This window comes from Rhinatrema bivittatum, chromosome 3 (genome assembly GCF_901001135.1).
Source record: "Rhinatrema bivittatum chromosome 3, aRhiBiv1.1, whole genome shotgun sequence".
Taxonomy (NCBI): Eukaryota; Metazoa; Chordata; class Amphibia; order Gymnophiona; family Rhinatrematidae; genus Rhinatrema; species Rhinatrema bivittatum.
Window position 1 is genome coordinate 56128810 of NC_042617.1, and position 23289 is coordinate 56152098.

The 23289-nt window shown below is 41.4% G+C and overlaps 1 protein-coding gene across 1 annotated transcript in view; it reads left to right on the top strand.

Annotated features, from left to right (window-relative positions):
* Positions 1-23289, top strand: part of KCNH1 (potassium voltage-gated channel subfamily H member 1) — a 734951-nt gene that overhangs the window by 423110 nt on the left and 288552 nt on the right. The window contains exon 13 of the mRNA XM_029593284.1: positions 15614-15866. Coding sequence (XP_029449144.1) covers positions 15614-15866 — 253 coding nt within the window. The remainder of the gene's footprint in view (positions 1-15613; positions 15867-23289) is intronic.

The following is a 23289-nucleotide window of genomic DNA, read 5'->3' on the forward strand; positions in this document are numbered from 1 at the left end:
CGTTAGCCCCACCACAGAACTGCCTAGTTTTCCTTAAATTTTAACTTCCACTGCATCCATAGCGGAAGTAAAGTTACGCGGCAGGGGTCTCGGCGCACGCCAAATCGCCTCAGTATTTTCGCGCACATCTTGGGTTCACTCCCGGAAATGGCCATTCCCCGCCCAGACCACGCCCCTTTCTGAAAACTTTCAAGGTGTGCATGCTGCGGAAGATACACGCGGATTTTTGCGGCTTTTGAAATCCGCTTAGCGCGCACGAGCCCGACTTCTTTGCGCATCCCCTAATTAATGGTCAGGTCGTACTTTTAAAATTCACTTTGAAATGTAAAAAGCATATTTTATTTTCCCTCTGGGCCACTTGTATGCCATTAAAGTACAAATCCGTGCTGAAAACCAGCTCTCACTGTTACTGCTGCTCACTTTTATTGTCTTGTGGCAGATCTCTGACCTGGGCTTTGCTTTTGGGCACACGGCCCTTCCAGTTTTGGGGTCTGTAATTTTGTATCAATGAGAGCCATGCAGCAGACTGATAGTGGATTCTCCCGTCAGACAAGCATGATGTGGGTCACACAAGCAAAATTAACATTTACAGCTAGTGAAATCTATTTGAATTACAGTGATGAAAATATCAAAAAGCTATCAACAGATTTTAGAAGGTGAAAAGGCTCCATTGCTTAGGATAGGATCTAGGGCAGTGGCTTGTCTTTCTAGCAGACCCTCTTCCCTCTTTAATATTATGCCCATCTACAAGCAGCTGAGTTTAGCCGTCTTGTGCACTTGCTAGAAAATGTCTCCCATGTGGTACTAGTTGCAGGGCTCGGTCATGAAGAAAGGCAGGGCAAATTCAGATCCTCAGGAGATTCTTTTCCTTCTATTCCTTCTAGACCAGCACAGGCCTCGACCCAACTTTGGCTGTGATGCCCGGGAAGTGCATGTTGACAGACACCATGGGAAGTTTAACTTCATCTCTGAGCCGGGAGTTACATTTTCTGCAGTAAAAATATATGGGCAAAGTAGTCCTCCCTTTAGCATGCTTCCCTGCATTGCAGGGTAAGGCTTAATATCATCAGAGGATTTGCATATACATGAGATAATCCTACCATAGGTTTTAACCTATGTTTTAATGTGTTTTCCATGCAGGAAACCCTGTTAAATACCAGGGTTATATTTGTGCAGAAAACCCCCATATGTGCTAAAATGCCGGTTAAAGCCCGCACTAAGGTCAGCGTGCTTTATTACATTGGCCTATATTGCTCTGATAAGATCTTCTAATGTCTGGCTTACATACGCCACTTATTTTCAATTTTACAGGAGAAAAGAAAGGAAGAAGTTCTTATCATAGCAATGCATATACTGTAGCAGTAATATATGAATCTCCTGAGAAAAGAGGGGGAAAATCTATGCATCTTTATAAAGATGTCATATGTTTTATAGTGTCATTCTCCCAACACCTGGCAGAGATAAAAAGACAATACAATTATTTCTTCAAATATGTAGTTTGTGTTATGGAGTAGATTAGAAAGAAACAGCAAATTACAGCAAATATAAAACAAATGATAAAACAGCCATACAGTTATGACAGCATATTCCTACCTCATGTGAGCACGTATAATGATGGTCCTTCTCAAATCTTCTTGCCTAGTCCCTTCTCTGTCATCTAACACAGACAGCAAATGTGCCCATTTACAAACAGGGAAGTCACTGGATAAAACTGTGCCACTCTTCATTTCAGGCTCATGTGCTTGTACTGTCTCCTAAGGGCAGCCTGGTGCCCTAGGCAGTCACTCTGCTTCTTCATCCCTTGTGACTGCCCTGTTTTTAAATATTGAGGCAAGTCACTTTACCCTCCATTTATCTCAGGTGCAAACTTAGACCTAGATGTACTAAGCTGTAATAAGGCTATACCACGCATTAAATAGTGTTTTATCATGTGATAAACGCTGCTTAACAAGCAACAGGCATATCGTAGCGATATCAAGCAATATTCACAATATTGTGCAATATTTTAGCCCCAAATGCACTTCTATTAGCTGCTTTGCATGCAATTTGCATGCATAAATTTTGCTAATCATTGCAAAGCAACTAATGTGTACCTAATTCTATGCTAGTAAAATAATGTGGCAGACTTAGAAAAAAATGTCAGCCTTGTTATTTTATTGCGTTTGAAGAAGGTGTATATATTGTACTACCATTGCGTATTTTTTGCAGCCACTGCAATGATCTTTATCGTGGAGTTTTCCCACAGAACTTGAATGCAGTCTGCTTTGACATGGCTGAAAAGTGGAATATAAACCTTGGCTTCCCATTAAACAAAGGATACTCTATAAGGTACTCACTACCATCCACAAAGCGACAAACAAACTAGCTCCCATCACATTAACCTCTCAACTCCAACCGCACACGTCTTCCAGACCAATCAGAAGCGCATACAGAGGAACACTGCATGCTCCGCAAATAAAATCTTCATTGAGCAAACGAGCGATTTCTTCAGCAGGCCCCCACCAGTGGAACACGCTTCCCCCAGATCTAAGATTAGAAACTAGTCACCAAGAATTCAAAAAAAGACTTAAGACCTTTCTTTTCAAACAAGCCTTCCCAGACGCTTAATTCTACTCTGACGGACAGACATCCTATATATTAGGTATCTCCTAATCATGGACACCACACCAAGTCCTATTTTAAGACTCTGCAACTGAACAACTATCTTTGAGTTCAAAAAATTCATTTCTATATATATATTTGGCACTGTTAATATGCCTTTATTCTACATTAAATAGTTATACTGCTTATATTAAATAATATAATCTTTATGTATTACCAGTTAAACTATAATTTTATCACTAGGTTAAATTGTCATCTAGTTAAATTGTCATCTAGTATTACCAGTTAAACTATAATATTTATTTATCACTATGTTAAATTGTCATCTAGTTATATTGTTCCATATGTTCTACAGTTCTATGTAAAGCTCCGCTCTCTGTTGGGCAGTTCATTGTTTTATGTAAACCGGAGTGATTTGTAGTCCCTACAAGAACTTCGGTATATAAAAATTAAAAATAAATAAATAAATAAATAAAAACAAATATGCAGCATGTATACCACAAAGCTCTAAGGTCTGTGTTTTTTGTATGCATGCAGCATTTCTATGGGGAGAATGTTCCTCTCTTTTTAGTTCTACTTCTCACCAATCAATCTTTTTTGCATCTCCTCCACCCTCTCTTTTCCTCCTTCACTTAATCCCCCAGCAGAAATATGTGCATCATAAGCAGGAGAGATGGAAGAAAATAGTGCCTACTGTCTGGTCTCTTCTTTTGATTCTCAGGTTCTTCTCTTATTTTAGTTTTGAAGACATTGTGGACAATGCAATTTACTGATTGTTATTATCTGCTTAGTTGACAAGCTAGGATTTAGCAATCTGATGTAAATCTGCTGTTAGACTGCGGAGTAGCAATCTGTTGTTATAGGCTCCTAAGAAGGAGGAGTCAGCAACCTTGTAGTGTTTCAGATATCGTCTTGCTAAGGAGTAGCAATCTGTAATGAATCTGATGTAGTAGTGGGTGGATCCCTGGGCTGGTGGCAGATGACCACGCCCGTGGGAGGATACCCCGAGAGGGACCACCGGCTAGGCTGGAGTATGGAGACAGACACATATTAGTTCTTTTATTAAACAGGTTTTTGAAACCACCAGAGGTGGCAGTAGTGAGCTGATATGCCCGGCAGGGCTGTAGTCCCTCAAGTACTGGAACAGCGATCCAGGATGGCTGAGCTGTTGAGAAACTGTAGAAAGTGAGTAGGCAGAGTAGGCAGAGTTCATGAACAGAACTAGATGACAAAACTCACATAAGGTCTCAAGGAAGCTCAGGAGCTGGAAAGGTTTAGGCCCTCGAGGAGCGAGTACCTGGTACCAGGGAAAGCTCTGAGAGAGCGATGGTAACTCACAATTGTTTGTAGCAGCGATAGCTTCCAAGCAGTAGAGAATCTTCAGAGTGTCCAGGAACATGGGCCCTCGAGGAGCGAGTACCGGTTCCTTTCTGTAATCTGAAAGTAAAGAAAAAGAGCGAGGCACCTGAGGAGCGGGTACCTCTGGTAAGTCCGAGGAGGCAGAGTAGCTAGGGAAGCGTAGCCGAAGCAATCCCCCTTGCTAACTCCATTAGATAGTGAAATAGAGACCTTTAAATATTGGAAGCGGATAACGTCATTTCAGGGGGACTCCCCTGAGGTTCGCGCTCTTGCTAGTACTTCAATCAGAGCGTGCGTACGCGTCCTAGGTCTTCAGGCAAATGGTGGATCTGCAACGTTGAGCCGGTCCAGGGATGCCGGAGGCAGATGGCATGGAGACGCCGCAGCAGCCAGCTGTCCATCAGACCCGGAGGGAGTCACCACAGAGGTAAAGAGGGCGGAGTGAGGACGTCGAGCAGCGATGGTCGCAACACTGATGCAGTTTTTATAAGAACATAAGAAGTTGCCATATTGGGTTAGAATGAGAGTCCATCAAGCCCAGCATCTTATTTCCAACTGTGGCCAATCCAGGATACAAGTACCTGGCAAGTACTTAAACATTAAATAGATCCTACGTTACTAATGCAAGTAATGAGCAATGGTTGTTCCCTAAGTCAACTTGATTAATAGCAGTTTGTGGATCACGCCTCCAGGAGCTTATCCAAACCTTGTTTAAACCCAGCTACACTGACTTCCCAAACCACATCCTCCTGCAACGAATTCCAGAACTTAATTTTGCATTGAGTGAAAAAGAATTTTCTCAGATTTGTTTTAAATGTGCTACTTGCTAACTTCATGGAGTACCCCCTAGTTCTTCTATTATGTGAAAAAGTAAATAACTTATTCACATTTGCCCATTCTAGTCCTCTCATGATTTTATAGATCTCTATCATATCCCCCCTCAGCTATCTCTTCTCCAAGCTGAATAGTCCTAACCACTTTAACCTTTCCTTACAGGGGAGCTGTTCCATCCCCTTTACCATTTTGGTTGCCCTTTTCTATGCCTTCTCTACTGCAACTATATCTTTTTTGAGATGCGGTGACCAGAATTGCATACAGTACTCAGTGCTGTCTCACCATGGAGCGATACAGAGGCATTATGACATTTTCCGTTTCATTCACCATTCCCTTCCTAATAATTCCTAACATTCTGTTTTCTTTTTTGACTGCCACAGAATAGTGAGCTGCCCTATTTTGATTGTCTGATGTCAGTTTTATATGAGATAGCTGGCCAGTCCTTCATATGTGATTTATGTCACAATAAATAAAGTAGATATTTAACATTGTTATCCAGAAAAAGGCAAATGTACATATAACCTGTTTATATGTTAGCTCACTTTTACCACATTAATTAGCAAAGCAGTTACCATATCCAGTAACTTTATTATTAAACTCAATGCAGTGTTTATTCCTTAGACAATACCTAAGGCCTAGAGCTATGAACCGAAGTACAGCAACAAAGCATAAAATGTATACAATTACCAGGATCAATTGGCCAGATTAATCCCTCTACTGTTTTCTTTCCAAGAGCTCTAGGGAAAGACAATGATTCGGAAAACTTTCTATGATGATTTCCGCCTCATGTATTCCCCTGTCTGCTGCTACTTTCCTTCCCAAGATCTTGGGCAAGCGACTCAGATCCTTCTTTGATCTCCCATTTCAATCATTCTTCTTGTAACATGCTCCTCCTCTGATATAGTATATATTATTCAATGCAGAAAATGTGAAAAATCATGCTACTTTGGTGAGATAGTTCAGACATTAAAGGCAAGAGTCAATTCATACAGGCATAAAATCAAAAAACACAGGTAAGATCAGGCTAACTGCATCTTGGGGGAGCACTTTTTGGAACCAGGCCATTGCATCAATTACCTTTTGATCGGGATAATCAGGAATGTAAAGCTTTTGAAGTCAAAATGAACAGACACTTTGAAACTGATAAAAAAGGAATCAGAGACTTAGGTTTCCTATCACATTATGAGCATAATATTTACATCATATCCCCCTTATCCTTTCCTCTCCACCCCTTCCCTCTGTGCCTAACATTGGAATGGCTTTTTTTTTTTTTAAATTATTTCTTTATTGAATTTTTTAGATAAAAATATAAAGCAATCTTAAACATCTTTGTACAGAAATACAAGTGATCTTATCCAAATAAAGTTTTACAAAAAGAAATTACAATGAAAATAAATTGAGATCTCTCTATAATGGTTCCACAACCATAATTTGCCAAGGGATTTCAAAAGAAAACTGAGGAGAATATAATTTCACAACATTCCAAGAAAATTATTGGTTAAACTACTCCAATTTAAATTTATATATACCTAAAGGGCTCAGATATTACCATTTAACTTAGGGGCCTTTATGATTTTCCAGAAAAGTACTCAGTTGTTCAGGATTAAAGAATATAAAAGTGTTATTTCCTTTTTTAACCCACATCGACAAGGGTAACGTAGTGTGAATGTTGCACAAATTTCTAAAACTTTTTGTTTCAAGTTTAGGGAAGCCTTACGGCGATCCTGTGTAATTTTTGCAAAATTGTGGTAGATCCTGACTTGGCCACCATAAAAAGAAATGTTATAGTGTTGAAAGAGTACCGCATTACCAGGTTTAAATCTTGAAAAGATGTAAACGTCAAAAGAAGAGTTATTCTCTCAAGAACTTCTTCCGTTGATGTTTCTAAAAAAGCTGACAAATTATCCAACTCTATGGAGTTAGAAGAAATTAACCTTAAACCTTGTTTCTTCTGAAATGGAAGGAATGAACTTTTTACTACATAAGGAATTTTTTCCTCTGGTATTTTTAAATTGTCCAGAAAATATTTCCTCACTATAGTGAAAATAGGTGAACCTAAAACTTTGGGGAAACTTATTACCCGTAAATTTAATCTACGAGAATAGTTCTCGAGAGATTCTATTCTTCTGGTAGTATAGATATGGTCTCGAATCATTGAGGCATTTACTTTTTGCAATTCTTTTATATCAGACCCAAGGGATTCCATAGTAGAGGAGTGTTCTGACAAATGTTTTTGATGTTCTCTAGCAACTAGATCCACCTTTGCTGATACCCCCTCTAATCGCTGAGATCGTTCTCTGAAAAGTTTCATTAGACCCACAGTCAAGTCCCAGAGAGATTCTAGCATCACTATAGCTGGTCTTTCTATTAATTGAGGAGAATCTAAAATCTCTGCAGATCTATGATGTACAATTTCTTCTCCTCTAAGTGAGATTGATGGATGTAATGCTTCTGCAGCATCTATCTCTCTCTCCTGAAATGAGTCTCCACCTCCTTCTACAGGGGGATTAGCAGAAATATTTGCTCCCCCCAAGGCGGTAGAATCACCAACAGGAGCAGTAAGCATTAGTGTCTTAGGCATTGGCGGCGTAAGTGATATATCATCAGGTGACAAATATGCTCCTCCTTTACTTATATCACCAATGAGGCTTACCCGCAAAGGATCAGGAGTAGAAACAGCAAAGTCTGTGATGACTCTTTGATCTGAAGGCAGGGAGGGTTCCAAAGGAAAAACCCTCACCCTCCCTTCCTTTTATGAGGCATTATTTATTCAATAAACTTAAATAGGTAGTCACGGAAAATAGATCAAAAGACTTGTTGTTATTATAACCAATATATATATATTTGCAACCCCTTGTGGGGACCAGAACCTGGTTGGATTGGGAGAAACTTGAAGAATTCCAAATGCACAAATTCTCAGGCAAAGCCGTGGGCCCCTTTGGTGCGCGCAGCTTTGGCAGCATGCCAGCAGCGTCTGTGCGCCTGTTTTTGTAGCTCATCTTCAGTGCAAACCGGAAATGATGTCACTGGCAGTCCGATACGGGAACCAGGGTCTCTGAATGAATGGTGGAATTTTTATTTAAACTAAAACTGCTCTAACCACTAGGCTATTCCTCCTCCCCGATGGTATTCAAAAAGCAGGGCGATACCTTTCCCAGACCAGGGCCTCTCTGCTCCAAACAGTAGGTCCTAGTCTGCGTGCCGCTGCGAGCCAATTTTTGTAGTTCCTCCTTGGTGCAAACCGGAAATAACATCACTGGCAGTCCGATATGGGAACCAGGGTCTCTGAATGAATGGTGGTATTCAGAAAGCAGGGCGATACCTTTCCCAGACCAGGGCCTCTCTGCTCCAAACAGTAGGTCCCCTGGAATTCCTTTTATGATTTACTGATGGCAGTCACACTACTTTATATTTCCTGGTAATGTTATCTTTTGCTCATTTGAATTCTGAGCTGAAGAAGAGAGTATTAGCTCTCAAAAGCTGGTCAAGGAATATATTGTTAGTCTAATAGAAAGGTATCATGTTGGGAGATATCTCATGTTTACCACTGAATCATCAAATATGAATCATAATAGCCAAGAAACTGACAGGCCCCAAGCACTGTCGCAGCAAGAGAAAGAATTTACGCAGGTGAACTTTAATACTGCACTGTTTCAGTGGAAAAAGAAGAACTTTTGTCCTGTTACACTGAAGGATATCTTATCAAGATGTGCCTGTTTGCATGTTCCTGTGTCAATAGGAGCAAAGCAGACAGAGAGACATCCATAAGCAGGAGTTATGGATGAGCCAAGCAAGAAAAGGTCAGGAAAGACCCCCATCATGGGGGGGGGGGGGGGAGGAGGGACAGTCAGAGATAGAGAAAAACGCTGATACTGGCAGACAGCTTGGCGTACAGATGTGGCAGTTCTCCCCCTGAAGAAATGGGGAGGGGGAAGAAGACCTGCAATGCGGCAAAAGACCCTCCACCCACCACATGGTTATGCATGAGATTATGTATATTCATCATCCTGGGAAGTATAAGACAGGGGGGGCAAAGAAGAAGAAAGGAAGGAGCACAAACCCAGAAAGCAATGGACCCCCCTGGAGAGCAAATTCTGAGAAAGCAAGACCCTGTGCCGAAGCACCCCTAAAAGCGAAAGGGAAATCAGGAGCAGACCAGCACTCCTTGCCATCGAAGGGAGAAGCCTAGGTGTGACCAAGAGACTGGGGCAGAAGGCCTGGAGAGATGAGACACCCTGAAGAGGTGTGGAGAAAGACACGGAGTTAGAGATGTTGAGAGGTGAGAGCAAGCCCCGATAGCCAACAAGCACCAGAGGCAGAAGCTAGTCTCCTTCCTGGATAGCCTTCTTGCTCGACCAGTACTAAGCCCAAGAAGCAAGCCTCTCCCCTGCCCATGCTCTCCAACTCTCCTGCTTCAGAGGTGAACAGAGGCATCACCTGAATTTGGAATCAGGGGTAAGTGTTGGCTAAGGTTTATGGCATGTCTGTCACCACCCATTATACAGAGCTTTCTTTAGGGAAAACCGATGCTTAGTGGCCAGTATGTTAGAGACAGGGATTTTTTTACTAAATGTTATAACCTGCCAAATCTGACAAATAAAAGTCTATTTGTAAGGAGAATACACACTGTCTTAGGATCACAAGTAAGGTGGGAGGGCAGCTGGCAGTGTCTTGTAGCGGACAGATCCTTGCACTCCTAAACCTACTTACAGTCACCTTATATATATTTTTTTATTTGGTAACATTTTATTCCTTGTAACATGTCAGACTCATGGTGCCTGCTGCAAGGTAAGGGTGCGTGTCTCTCTTTAAAGATTGAACTTACCATTCTAGCTAGCCAAGGCTTAGCCCCAATTTTTATGCTTTGCATTTATGGATGATGACAGCCTGTTTGCTATATTCATTATGAGGTGAATTTTAAAAGGCTGGTGCATGCATTAATTAGGGGATGCGTGAATAATTCAAGCTCACATGTGCCGAGAGGATTTTAAAAGCCGCCCGGCTGCGCGCATATCTCCTGCAGCATGCACATCTCCAATAGTTCTAAAAAAGAGGGCGGGGCATGGTCTGGGTGGGATATGGGCAATTTGGGGCATGAACCAGAGATGACCGCGTAAATACTTATGCGCCCTGGCGCACGCCGAGGTCCCCTGCCACGCAACTTTACTTCTGTTGTGGATGATGTAAAAGTAAAAAAAAAAAAAAGAATCGAGCCAATTCTGAGGGGTTTAAAGAGTCTGGGGTAACTGGGGGAGGGGGGTGTAGGCTATCAAACCAGGTGAACTGATGGCTGCACTGGTAAACTGGGAATGGTGTCGGCACATGCCCCTTTTAAAAGCCTCCAATGTACGTGGCAGAAGCGGGTCTTGAGTGCACGTGCGCACGCCCACTTAAAATGTGGCGCACATGTGCGTGTGGCCAGACTATTTTATAGTCTATAGGCTATTTTATAAAATGGCCGTGTCCCTGGCTGCGAGCCGACGTATGTGCACAAATACGTGCCCTCACGCCGGTTTGAAGACAAGCTGCAACAACACTTCCCATGTAGTCTGGAATATGCTTCAGTAAGACTGCCTAATAGGAATGTGCATTAGCTTGGAACGATTAAGGATTGGAACTGAAAAAGCCCCTTTTCAATTTGCTTTGTTTAAAAGAAACAAATCCCTGCCGGTGCTGAAAAACTGGAAAACGTTCAAGGTATTCATTTCTGAAAATAGCACACACTTTTTCTGGATACTGTGCGCCTTTTGTAAATAGTTCACACTCTTTCCAAATATTGTGTTCAGTTTGGAAACAGTGCATGCTATTTCCAACCAGGCCGATACAGTTCGGGGCACTCGGCCAAGCGCACCAGTTAACACCTGTTTGGACGCGCGTTTTCGACGCACCCCTATTACCCCTTCTACTGTAAGGGGTAATAGCACGTGGAAAACGCGCTGCCAACCCCCCTGAAACTAGTAGCGCTCATCACATGCAGATGCATGTTGATGAGCCTATTAGTTATCCCCGCGGGATACTGAAAGTAAAATGTGCAGATTGGCTCAGAAATTCACCAGGAAAAGTGTACAGAAAAGAAGAAAAAACTGCTTTTCTGTACCCCCTCCGACTTAATATCCTAGTGATATTAAGTCAGAGGAACCAAAAAAAAAAGCAGGTTCGAAAGCGGACACTCAATTTTGCCGGCATCCATTTTCTGAAAATCAGCGGGTTCGAAAGTCGACGCTGGAAAAATTAAGCTTCAGTTGTCGACCCGCTGACAGCCGACTCTTCCGCTAATAAGGAGGCGCTAGGGACGCTCTATTGTCCCTAGCGCCTCCTTATTAGCTCCAGGCCTAATTTAAATACAGAATCGCGTGCCCAGGAGAGGTGCCCCGGTGCGCGTCAGGAGAGCGGGCGCTCAACTCGGAGCGCTGGCTCTCCCGTACCTTTTATTAAATCGGCCTGAAAATGATTAAAGCCCCCAAAATGATAAAAACCTCACCCCAGAAACGAAATGAACAGAACCAAAAATCTGTGGCCTGCACACCCTACTGCATAATACAAATTAAATTGCACTGAAATGAGCTCTGTTTTCAGTGGTATTTTTTAAATTGAATTATGTCTTAAGTACAATGAACAGGAATAAGATATAAAACAAAAAAGAAAAAGTTACAAAGCAGGTTTATGTGGCAAATATATACATAAAAATGCGTTCAGCTTTTCCATTTCATACATGTCAGTGTCCAAGCTCTATTGATTTTGCTTTTATACACAGCTTCTAAAATGGCTTTTAATGAATAAACCATGCCGTCACTTCCACATCCCTGCACAGTTGGCAGTTTTAGCAGATGAAGTTAGTCAATCTTCCACAAGCAGAGCAAATGTTTAAGGGTGGGCTTCTTTATAAAATGAACTCTTCAAACATTTTACAAACTGCTGAGTAATTGTTTGAACCACTGGCCAAATAAAAAGCAAAGTCTAGGAAACATTTTAAAATGAATGCTGATTAGTGCTGGATAAATGCTAAATAGTAATAGTAATACAGATTGAGTTCCAGCCGCAGGCTCTCGCATGCAGTCTTTCCTCTAATGTAATGCCACAGAACCTAACTGTTTCAGACTCATGCTAACCCATTAAAACTGCCTGCTCTACCTGGTGATATAACTGTATCAGTGATGTGAACTATTCACTCGCTAATTGTTGGTACAGAATTTCCTTTGCTTTTTCTTTGCCGTGCACTGAATGCATTATTATTATACTGGTCTCTGCAATTTGTGTAGGTGTGAGAGGGCAAGAGAGAGACTAATGAGAAAGGGGGAGTAGCTGGCTTTTCTTTCTAGCTGTAGTTGTAGTTTCCTATGCAGCGGAGTGGAGCCTCCCTATGGACATACGTAAAAACAGAGGTGCTCGGGCAAGATGTAGGTCACTCTCGGAAGCAAGGATTAACAATAGCTTAAGAAATGCAAGTGCTGTACAGTATTAAAGGAAAGCCATCCTGCTTTTCTTTCTTTAATTGTCCATTTGTATTTTAATTAAAAAAAACGATTAATAAAGCTGCACTGCCCAGCATCTTTTCAACAAAGCATGAACACGTTGCTGAAAGCCAAGGACACAACATTGTTCTATGTGTGAAATCCAAGGCAGTAAAACAGATTTCTGTTTTATCCGCAAAGCTGTTTGTGCCATCATAATAAATGAGCTGAAAGTAGTTACATCTAGTCAATGTCGCTATGCACACTCGATTCAATACCGGCTCCTTAAAACCTTCTGCCAATTGTCAGGATTCTGACAATTCCCCTAGGGTTTCCATTACAATTTCTGATTGGTTCCACAAAGTTTGGTGGAGCGGCGGGGGGGGGGGGGGGTAACCCTGGCAAACTCCTGCACATTCGCAGGATGACCATGAATAGTGCTTTAAGCAGGATTGTCAAACTCTAGCCTTCAGTGCCCACAAAACATTACTCCAAAGCTACAAGCCCTTCACTGGGTCCCTGTACAGTATAGGATTCAGCACACAATCTGTTACGCCACATGACATCCCCTTGGACTAGCTGTTTTCTTAAATTCTATATCCCTACAAGTTCACTTCGTTCTGCCTTGCAGTCCCTCCTAGAAATCCCCTCCCTGCTTGTTGCTAGACTGTCATGTACACACAAACGCGCCTTTTCCCCTCGCTGGTCCTTCCCTCTGGAATCCACTCCCGCAGCTGCTTCCTAACATGTCTGACACTAAGGAGTTTAAAAGATCTTTCAAAGCTCACTTCTTCACAGTTGCCTTCTCCCTGTCAGCAACAGTCAACCTCCTCTTAGCAAAGCTTGAGCTTCCTCCTCCATCTACACTTAGGACTGACTAAACCCCCTACCTTCTAGGGTTATTTCATATCAAGCCTTCCAGGTAGAAGCAGAATGTAACAAGTGGTAATTTGTCTAGAGCTCTGCTCGCTGTGAGGTAGATTTTAATACCTACGCGTGGGCGTCTATGTGCAAGCGCTACCCAGCGCGTGCACATGAACACCTGATTTTATAACATGCGCGCACAAGTGCACGCATGTTATAAAATCGGTGGTCGGCGCACGCAAGGGGGTAGTGCAAGATGCACTAGTGTGCAAGATGCACACGCCGACGCCCGCGGCCTTCCCCCATTCCCTCCCAGGCCGCTCCAAAATCCAAACTTCCTAACCTAACCCTCCCGTCCCCTAGCCCTATCCTAACCCTCCCCTGACCTTTGTTTTACCTCTTGTGCCTGCCGGCAGCCTGCCAGCATGAGATCCTCTGACACAGCGGCAAATGGCCGCTGTGCTGGAGGCCTCTGGCCCCGCCCCGGACCTCCCAGCACTCTCCCTGCCCCTTTTTCGAAGCCCCAGGACTTAGACGCGTCCCGGGGCTTTACACGCATCACCGGGCCTTTGTAAAATAGGCCTGGCGGTGTAACACTCCCTACGTGCGTAAATCCTATGGATTTACGCGCATAGGGCTTGGAAATCTGCCCCTGTTTGTTCATGTCTTACTTTTGCTATGTTTATGTATGTAATTTTGTTACCCGCCCTGAACTTTGGAGGGTGTGAGCTACAAATGATCTGAAACAAATAAATGGTTTCTAGGGTGGCCAAAACGTGTAGACTTAGCATAAACTAAAGCGGCTGAATGAAAATAAATCTCTTATACAAACATTCTAGGTAGCCTGAAAACCAGATCAATTTGCTGTCCTTGAAGACATAGAATTTTTACTCTTCTGGTTTATAGGGCCAGCACTGTCCGTCTTGGAACACCAATGGAGAAACACATTCAGATGCTACTGAGATGTTCCTCAATCAGTACTGTACAGATATAGTTGTGAAATGCTTTAGATTTTTTTTTCCAATAATATTAAGATAATACTGACTTCACTTTTCATCCTTCCATGTATTTTGCCTCAAATATTATTTAAATTGATTCGGTTCAAGTGCTGAATTTATTTTCAAAAATTTTATTCCACTTTCTACACGAATTGTTTGATGCCATTCTCAAGTAAGAGAAACACACAATTGGTATAAAATAACATCAAATAAAAGTTAAAAATATAAAACATAAGACTGCAGCTGAGTTTGTCATTACACGGAGATCAGTTGATGCAGAATAATCTACACATTGAGAAGTTTAATAAGGCCAGGATTCAGCAAATAACCTGGTTGTAAAAGTAAATACAGACAAATTAAAAATGCAACAGATGGTCGGATCTAAAATGTCAGTTTAAATGCGTCATCAAATTTTCAGACTCATAACCTGATAATATCAATCAAAAAAACACATAAGTGCAGAAGCAGCAAGGAGGATTCTGAAATTAATTAAAGGCCTGTTTCAATAAATACGTCTTCAAGGTGTTTTTAAGAGCTTACAGGTTTACAGAGCAAACAATAGGGAGGATTCAAACAATTATATGCATATTTGAATAAATTAAGTCTTCAAGTTCTTTTTGCAGTCTTTCAAATCAGTCATTTCTCTCAGCGACTCAAGGATACCATTTCATAGTCTTAGTCTGGCAACTGAAAAAGCACGATTTCTGGTTATATCTAATCTGGCCATTTTTGGAGTTATAATTTCTACTAAGCTCTTATTTGTGGAACTTAGATGTCTGGTGAGTTTATAAATGTGTTTAGCCAGATAGATGACTTGTGTATTAAACTGAAAATGAATGTAAGTATTTTGTATTGAATTAGTAATGAAACTGGTAACCAAAGCAAGGAGTGCAGAACAGGTGTGATATGATCTCTCAAACATATACCAGTCAGAATGCGTGCTGCGGTATTTTGAATTAGATGTAAAGGACGAATAGAATGTGCGGGTAGACCCAGGAACAGGGAATTGCAATAGTCCAGATTGTTTAGAATTAGAGCTTGCAAGACAGTTCAAAAATCGTGTGTTTCGAGTAATGGTTTTCAACATTTTAGTAAATGTTTTTCTAATGCAAAGTACATGCCTATGCAATACATGATAACACCGACAGGCACAAGGTTGAATTAGCTTATGTTTGACATTTATGAACTGTAGCTCCAATCATCAAGACTCCAGCCTTAACTATTTAAGTTGCATAAATGGTCAGTAGCTGAGGTTGAAGCCTTAATGGTTCGTGCTACTGATCACAGGTTTCAGACTCGTGTTAGTACTGCCTTTTTTTCTATTTTTTGCATTGAAAAGTGGACTAAACTAGCTTCAGTGGGGTTCTGTTTGGTTGACGGCAAACATCTGATGACAGTACAGTAGTTTTTTGTTGTTCTATGAAGTAATCGGTGCTGATTTGCGGTCAGAGAAGATTGCTTGTATTACATTATGATGTGAAAACTGATTATCTTATCTCATTTTAGGTTTTACAGATTTGTCCAAAGGACATGCGAGCGGACATCTGTGTGCACCTGAACCGGAAAGTTTTCAAAGAGCATCCTGCTTTTAGACTGGCCAGTGATGGATGCTTGCGAGCTTTGGCCATGGAGTTTCAAACTGTGCACTGTGCCCCGGGAGACCTGATTTATCATGCAGGGGAGAGCATTGACACCCTGTGCTTTGTGGTTTCAGGATCTCTAGAAGTAATCCAGGATGATGAAGTAGTTGCTATTTTGGGTAGGTCTTCTTTTGTTATCTGGCTATACGACGTATGTGGAGAGAGTCATTTTCAAATACCCTACCTAACTTATGCTGCAAATGCACCAATTTTCAAAGCAGACTTACGCACGTAAGTCCACTTTGAAAATGATCCCACCAAAACTACCCCGCCCAAAGTACACCAACTATTTGATGCACAGAAAAGGTCCCTGAAAACGTACATATGTACAACAGAACTTTATAAAGTATGTGTGTAAATGCAAACCCTCCAACTCCTCCCCCAGGAATGCCTATGCTCAGTCTGGGTAAATTGCGCAGGAACGTGAAGAACGTGTCTGTACGTTTACCCTCATAGGGCCTCATTTTCCATCCGGATCACATGCGATAAGGGACGTTTCGCACGTGAAAAGTCCCTTATCGCGTGCAATACCAAAATGGGGGCGGAGTCGGCCCCGGAAGAGGAGGAGTCGGGGCGTCACCGGGGCCGACTCCGCGAAGACGCCGCGGACGACAAAAAGGTAAGGCCCTTTTCGTGTCCTCCTATGGTGGCACTATTGGGTGTGAAACCGGCAGTGATTGTACCGCGACGGTGCGATCGCTGCCGGCTAGCGCAGGCCCGCCCCCCGTTTCGGGCCCCCGCCCCTCATACCCTAAAGTATCGCAGGCCTGCGATACTTTAGAAAATGAGGCCCATAGTGAGGTGGGCAACTTTGTAAAAGACCATTTCTGTGCGTAATACCTTTTTATGCACAGAATTCTCTTTGAAAATTACCCCCGCAATATATTTGTTAAATCCACAGTTCATTCTTTTCAATTTCACAAGCCACATCTCATGTAATCTTTTGTATTTTCTAGTCTAATAAATGTAATAAAATATTGAAGGATGTCGTACCCTTCACAATGAAAATGAATGCTCTAGTTTGTGTGTGTGTGTGTGTGTGTATATCAGAGGTGCACAAACCAGTCCTTGGCCTCCCCAGCTAGTCGGGTTTTCAAGATATCTCTGGTAAATATGCATGAGAAAAATGTGCATGCATAGGAGGTAGTTCATGCAAATACATCTCATGCATATTCATTAGAGATATCCTGAAAACCTGACTGGCTGGGTAGGCCCCAAGGACTGGTTTGAGCATCCCTGGTCAATATATTCATAATCGTGATCTGAAGGTTAAAAGGAAAACCATTCTTGTTTATCAAGTTATCCTCTTGACTCGATCTTTAGACTGCAAGGCAGTTCTCAGTCCTCGAGTAAAAAAGCTGTGAACAAGCAAAAGCTGAAATGTTAAAGTAATTAATTGTCTTTACTGTTCTAAAATAGTGTTCATTTTAAAGTTGTGGCATTCCAGGTAAGTGAAAGAGCTTCCCATAATATGAAAAAACTGCTAGGCCCAGGAAAAAGGCTGTGATAATCTGCTATCTGCACATGAACGGCACACTGACTGGAACATTAGAAAGTTACATTTACCATATTTTTCTTACAGATGTTTTGAGATAGGATCCAGTTAGGCAGTAGTCACGCTACTCGTGTCAGTCTAAGGCACTCTTTGGAAACGCCTGTAAGTGAACACTGCCAAGGAAAGATCCAGCTGAATTAAGTAGGCTAGGAGGAACATTTTTTTTTTTCCTGGTGCCTTATGGCATTTACATATTCAAGTCATTAGTACATCGTGACATGTGTATTTCGGTGATAAATTAGCTTCAACCAAAAAAGTGGCTTGGGCTTCAGCATTACAGATATCCTTGTGTGCTAAGACCCTATTTTCTACATTTATCAAAAGGAGAAGCATTTTAACTTTTCAGTTTAATTAATATGTGCAAAACAAATTGAAAAGGACCATTAAATATATTTTGAACAACTTAAAGTAATGCTTCAAGTTAAGCTTGCTAACTGAGCGACTACTGCACTTTCTTTCATCGATTTTAACTACCGGTACTTATTTTTAATAGCATTTAAAGTCAACTCCTGAGCAAATGCATTCTAAGAAAAGTTAATGTGCTCATTTATTAATATTTAGCAATGCTATTGAAGACAGACTTTGAGTAGCAGATGACTTAATGAAGTCAGTATGAATATGCATCAACACAAAAGCAGCTTTACATAGTCAGTTTCTGATTTTAAGTGGAATGATGATACGTTTCGTGTTAAGGGTTCTTAACCAATCATAATGCCTGTTGCTCTCATAAGGTAGAATGGTGAGCAGAGTAGCTCATTTGATAAACATTTATGTCTTTTTATCTTTTTGTAAATGATAGTAAATTTAAAGGAAAGTCAGCAGCAGAGCTTAATGGAGTCATACTTGCTGAGGGAAAGGGCATTAGTTGACAGTTGCTGCCTCCCAAAGCAAGAGTGCTTCAGCCCAGCAGAGCAGTAAATTAAAGTGCTAGTCTTTTGGCTGGGGTCTGAGCTCTGAGCTGTGGACAGTCTATTCTTTCCCATTTGGCTGAGATTCAGAAGCGGTGTCCTGCAAAACAGGAGGGGAGGGGTTAATGCCCTGTTAACCAAGTCCATCGGGAACTCGCTGATGTTGCGACCATTGCACAACCAGGAAGATTAAATCTTCTGCCACAAAGTTTAGAAAACTAAATTAAAGCACCAAGACTTGGTGCAAATTAAATGTAATGGAGCTGTCAGATTAGCTGCAGCATGCTTATGGGATATAAAATGGCCTCATTTGAACTTGTAAAATATCGCTCTGTATCCAAGTCAGTTTTTGTTGTCTTCTTCCTCATTGGTTCTCTTGTGAATCGATGAGCATACAGGTTCCTGTACTTGTTAGGTTTGATTTCTTGCCTATCCTTTCATTATAACAATGTTTGATCAATTATATATTCCTCTTCCTTGTTAGTGTTCATATAGTTTGCAATATAGTTTAAAGGGCCAACAAACAAGATAACAATTAACATTAATTTATATATATATATATATATATATATATATATATACACGCACACATATATATTCACACACATACACACACACACACAAACATATATATATACATTTGGAAATCTGAAGAAGGGAACCCATATGGTTCTCAATAGCACACATACTACAACATCTTGTTTGCAATACATTTTCAAGGGCCAACAAACTATATGAACTCTAACAAGGGCAGAGGAATATATAATAAGTCAAAAATTGTTATAATAAAAGGGTAGGCAGGAAATCAAACCTAACAGGGATTAAGTGCAGGAACCTGTATGCTTGTCGACTCACAAGAGAACCAATGAGGAAGACAACAAAAACTGACTTGGATACAGAACGATATTTTACAAGTTCAAATGAGGTTATTCTCTATCCCATAAGCATGCTGCAGCTAATCTGACAGCTCCATTAACACAAACGAAAGGGTCTGCGGCTGGCGGTTGGGATATAGCCTTAGTAGTGTAGACCAAAATAACCGGACAGACTGGATGGGCCAATTGCTCTTATCTGCCGCCATTTATTATGTTACTGTGTATCTTGTAATTCTAGATTGCAGTCGGGCAGAAGTTTATTGCATAAGCAAGACTGACTCTACCTGTCCTTATAAGCTTGGAACAAGCAAAAGGTCAGGCGTTGCATAGCAAGCAAATAAACTACTTTTTATTACAGCATGATAGATGGGCATGTTTTGATTAAGCAAAGAATAAGAAAGCTCTTCCCTCTCTTCCCTCAGGATAATAATGCTGCTGGACTCAAATGATGGTTTAATTTATTATTATTATTATGTTGGCCAGAGCAGTTACTCCCATGATAGTCTAGATACTTGGTGTTAATAGAGCTGTCAGATTAGCTGCAGAACACGTATGTGATATAAAATATCCTCATTTGACTGGTGTGCCTTGGACTGCTGTGAACAATTTAGAAACCCTCCTACACATTTTGACATGGTTTTTTTCACCTGTGGATTCCAAGTATGATGAGAAATTTCTCTTGTTACGGCTTTGCAAGTAAACTTTGAAAGTCCCATTGTGGACTGAAGCCTTTCTTTACTCAGTAGGCACGTGCCCAGAAACATTTTTTCAGTTTGGCTTGCTTTTCATTTCAGTACCTTTTTCTGATGCTTTTTTTTTTTTTTCAATTTGTTTCATCCACTTTGGTTGTTTAAGTACTCATAAACTACAGAAATGAATGCACACCCCTTTTACTCAGTCCTCAGCAGGAGGTATCTATTCTTGCAATATGCAGTGCACAAGGGACATTGACTTTTTTGGATTAGAATGGCACCCCATAAGCGCATTCCTTTATTCCTGCTAATCTTGCTGATGCGGAGTCTTTATGCACTCTGAAAAGCTATTGCCACTGCAGCCATTCCTTCTGATTCTGCTGCACAGCATACTCTTGAGTGACTGAACAAAGGGGTATGCTCTGGATTACTCCGTGCCAAGATGAGAAAATCTATTCCTTCTCAGAAACAAACTGGCAGGTCGCCAAGAGTATTGTACTGGCCTGGGCGCACAGATTGCACCGAGAATAGTTATTCACGTTAAATATCTCTGTCTATTAAATTGCTAATTCAGGTACTGATGATTTAGCTCTGTTGTTTTCTGTAGTCAATCATATGTGCATCACTGATCTGCACGTAGTATAAACATGATTTTTTTGAAAACAGTAGCTATTTAAATTGAAATGTAATTTGTTAAACGAACAGGATGAAATAATGCAAGTATGCATTCAAAGTGCAAGATTGTGCCATCTTTTTGGAGCCGTACTGGGGTCAGATTTGGCTAACAAGCACCTAAAATTGACCACTGAATTATTCCATTGAGCACTTGGTGCTGGCTCTTCTATTTATACTGAGTAAATTATTTTGCATTGAGAGCATGCAATTGAATACATTTGTTTGAAATCAGAATCAAGTAATTGATTATTGCTTGGAAACACTTTGACTGGAGGAACTAGCATACACAATGCTTCTAGTTTCCTGTGGCAGCTCTGTGATAGATTCCGTTGCATAATTCTGGAGATTATGCGATAATTATGTGGTTATATAGCATACATTTTTACCAGATGTTTAATATTTTATTTTAGGAAGTCAAACAGTTTCTTCACCTTTATTATGTATATGAATTATTTCTTTTGTTCCTTTTTCACTGTTTTTGTTCTTGTACTTTATTTTTCTCCATCTCTAGTTTTTATTTTATTTTATTTTATTTTTGGGGGTTTAGCAGGTCCTTGCTCTATCCTCTTAGCCTACCCTCCTCCCTCTCTGCAGCCTGTCTCTTCTTTTCCCATGGGTTCCACTTTTTCTCTTACCTGCCCAGGCTCCAGGTTCTTCTCTCCTTCCTTCCATTTGCTTCTCCTTTCTGTCCCAGAGCCTGGCCCATAAGCTCTAGAAAAGGAAAGGGAGGAATATGATAGCCACCTTCACATATCTCAGAGGTGTGAATGATGCACAAGAGGCAAGCCTTTCCCAGTGGACTAAACCTTCTAGAACAAGAGGTCATGAGTTAAGATTTTAAATCGTAGGCTCAGGAGTAGCATAAGGAAATATTCCTTCACAGAAAGAGTGGTGGATGTATGGTGGTCTCCCAGGTGCCAGTGGAGGTGAAAATAGTGGCATCGTCTTAAAAAGCAAGTAATAAGCACAGAGAATCCTTGGCTGTGAGGGCATGTGTGTTAAGCCTGAGATGAGTCAGGCTCTGCAGAGTTGTATAAGGGGCGAGAAGATTAGATGGACCTTCAGGTCCTTATCTACCATCATGCTTTCACTATTCCTCTGTTTTTATGTAAAAAGAAGCAAGTACTAATTAATTAATACAGTGTAGGGTCTTTTTACTTTCACATTGTACCATATTTACTAAGTTGTTTTTTGGTTTTTTTTTAACACTTGAATTGGTTGCAATGATTCTGTTCACCCACTGCCACACATACACAAGTGTGTGTGTGTGTGTCTCTCTCTCTCTTTCTCTCTCTTATATAGATCTATCTCTCTCTCTCTCTCTGCTATATATATATATATATATATATATATATATATATATATACTATTAGAGGTGTATCTACACCTCTAATAGTAAAAGGAAAAAACTGCATGTAGATAATAATCATTCCTACCACTTTGACAACAGGAGAACTTACTTTTGGCTAATCACTGTGCCTCCTGTATTTAAATCAAAAGTTTGTGGGTTCCAGTCTTGATTGGGTCAGATTTCTCTCTGTAGCATCCAGTTGTTTTTCTGCATCTTTTTGATCCCATTGTCACCTGTATCTTAGAAAAGATGTGGTATGTTGGTATAATAAAAGGGCCAGTTTAGTGACTCGGTGTTGCGGCTGCCATGCGGAAGGTATCCAGTTCGATTCTTGAACTGGATCTTCTGTACCCCGGGTCAGCTAGAGCGGAGGCCTGCCGTGGAGGTGCTGTTCTGAGCCTCTGTGGTCCTCACTGAGGGTGACATCTGATGGTTGGATTTCGAGTCCATAATATCAGGTTCCGGAAGGTGCATGGCTCCTGGCTTCAGGACCATTTCTGCATGACCAGTGAGAAGATGGGTCTGTTAAAATAGGCGGAAAACTTTCTGGATAGTTGTGAATGAAGGCTTCTGGTGCCAGAATAATTGCCCTGGAAGAGAAAGGAGAAGAGAGGAATTACTATGGCATGGCTTCCCTTTAACCTCGCCAAAAAACAAAAAAATCATGAACAATACTGGACACTTGTTTTCTATTTAATTTCATCCATTCATTTTTAAATCTCCATGCATTTCCGGGTTACTGTGATGCTGTTTTAAAAGCTCCAATCTGGTTTACCCCTCCCCCGGCTCAGGGTATAGTGCTGTGTGGTCCAGCACAGGAATCTTGAGTTTAAATCTCCTGTCCAAAGGAGCAGCAGGGATTGGGCACGCCACAGAGGTGAGAAGTGTATGTTGGGGCAGGAGTTCTCACACCCAATCCTCAGGACACACCCAGCCAGTCAGGTTTCCAGGCCATCCACACTGAATACGCATGAGATACATTTGCATGTACCATCTGTGTCATATGCAGATCAATCTCATGTGTATTCATTGTGGAGATCCTGAAAACCAGGCTGGCTGGCTGGGTCCTGAGGACTGAGTTGAGAATCCCTGCCCTAGGGAGGGGGAGGCTGCTCCTGCTGTGTTGGCTGTTGAAGTTGAAGACGTGATATTCAGAGTAAGTCTCAGGCGAAACATATGTGTCTGTGTGGGTGTTGGCGGGGGATGAATGTAATGTTTGACTGGTTTCATATGTTGAGGTACATGTAAGTTTGTGGAGAAGTAGGCTAGTGGTTAGAGCAGTGGGCTAAGAACCAGGAGCCAAGGGTTTGAGTCCTGCTGTCACTCCTTGTGACCTTGGGCAAGTCACTTTACTCTCCATTGCCTCAGGTACAAGATTGCAAGCCCTCTGGGGATAAGGAAATACCTACAGTACCCGAATGTAATCCACTTTGAAGCGCTGAAAAAAAGTGTGAAAAGCAGAATTTAAAAAAAACTGATTTTGCAT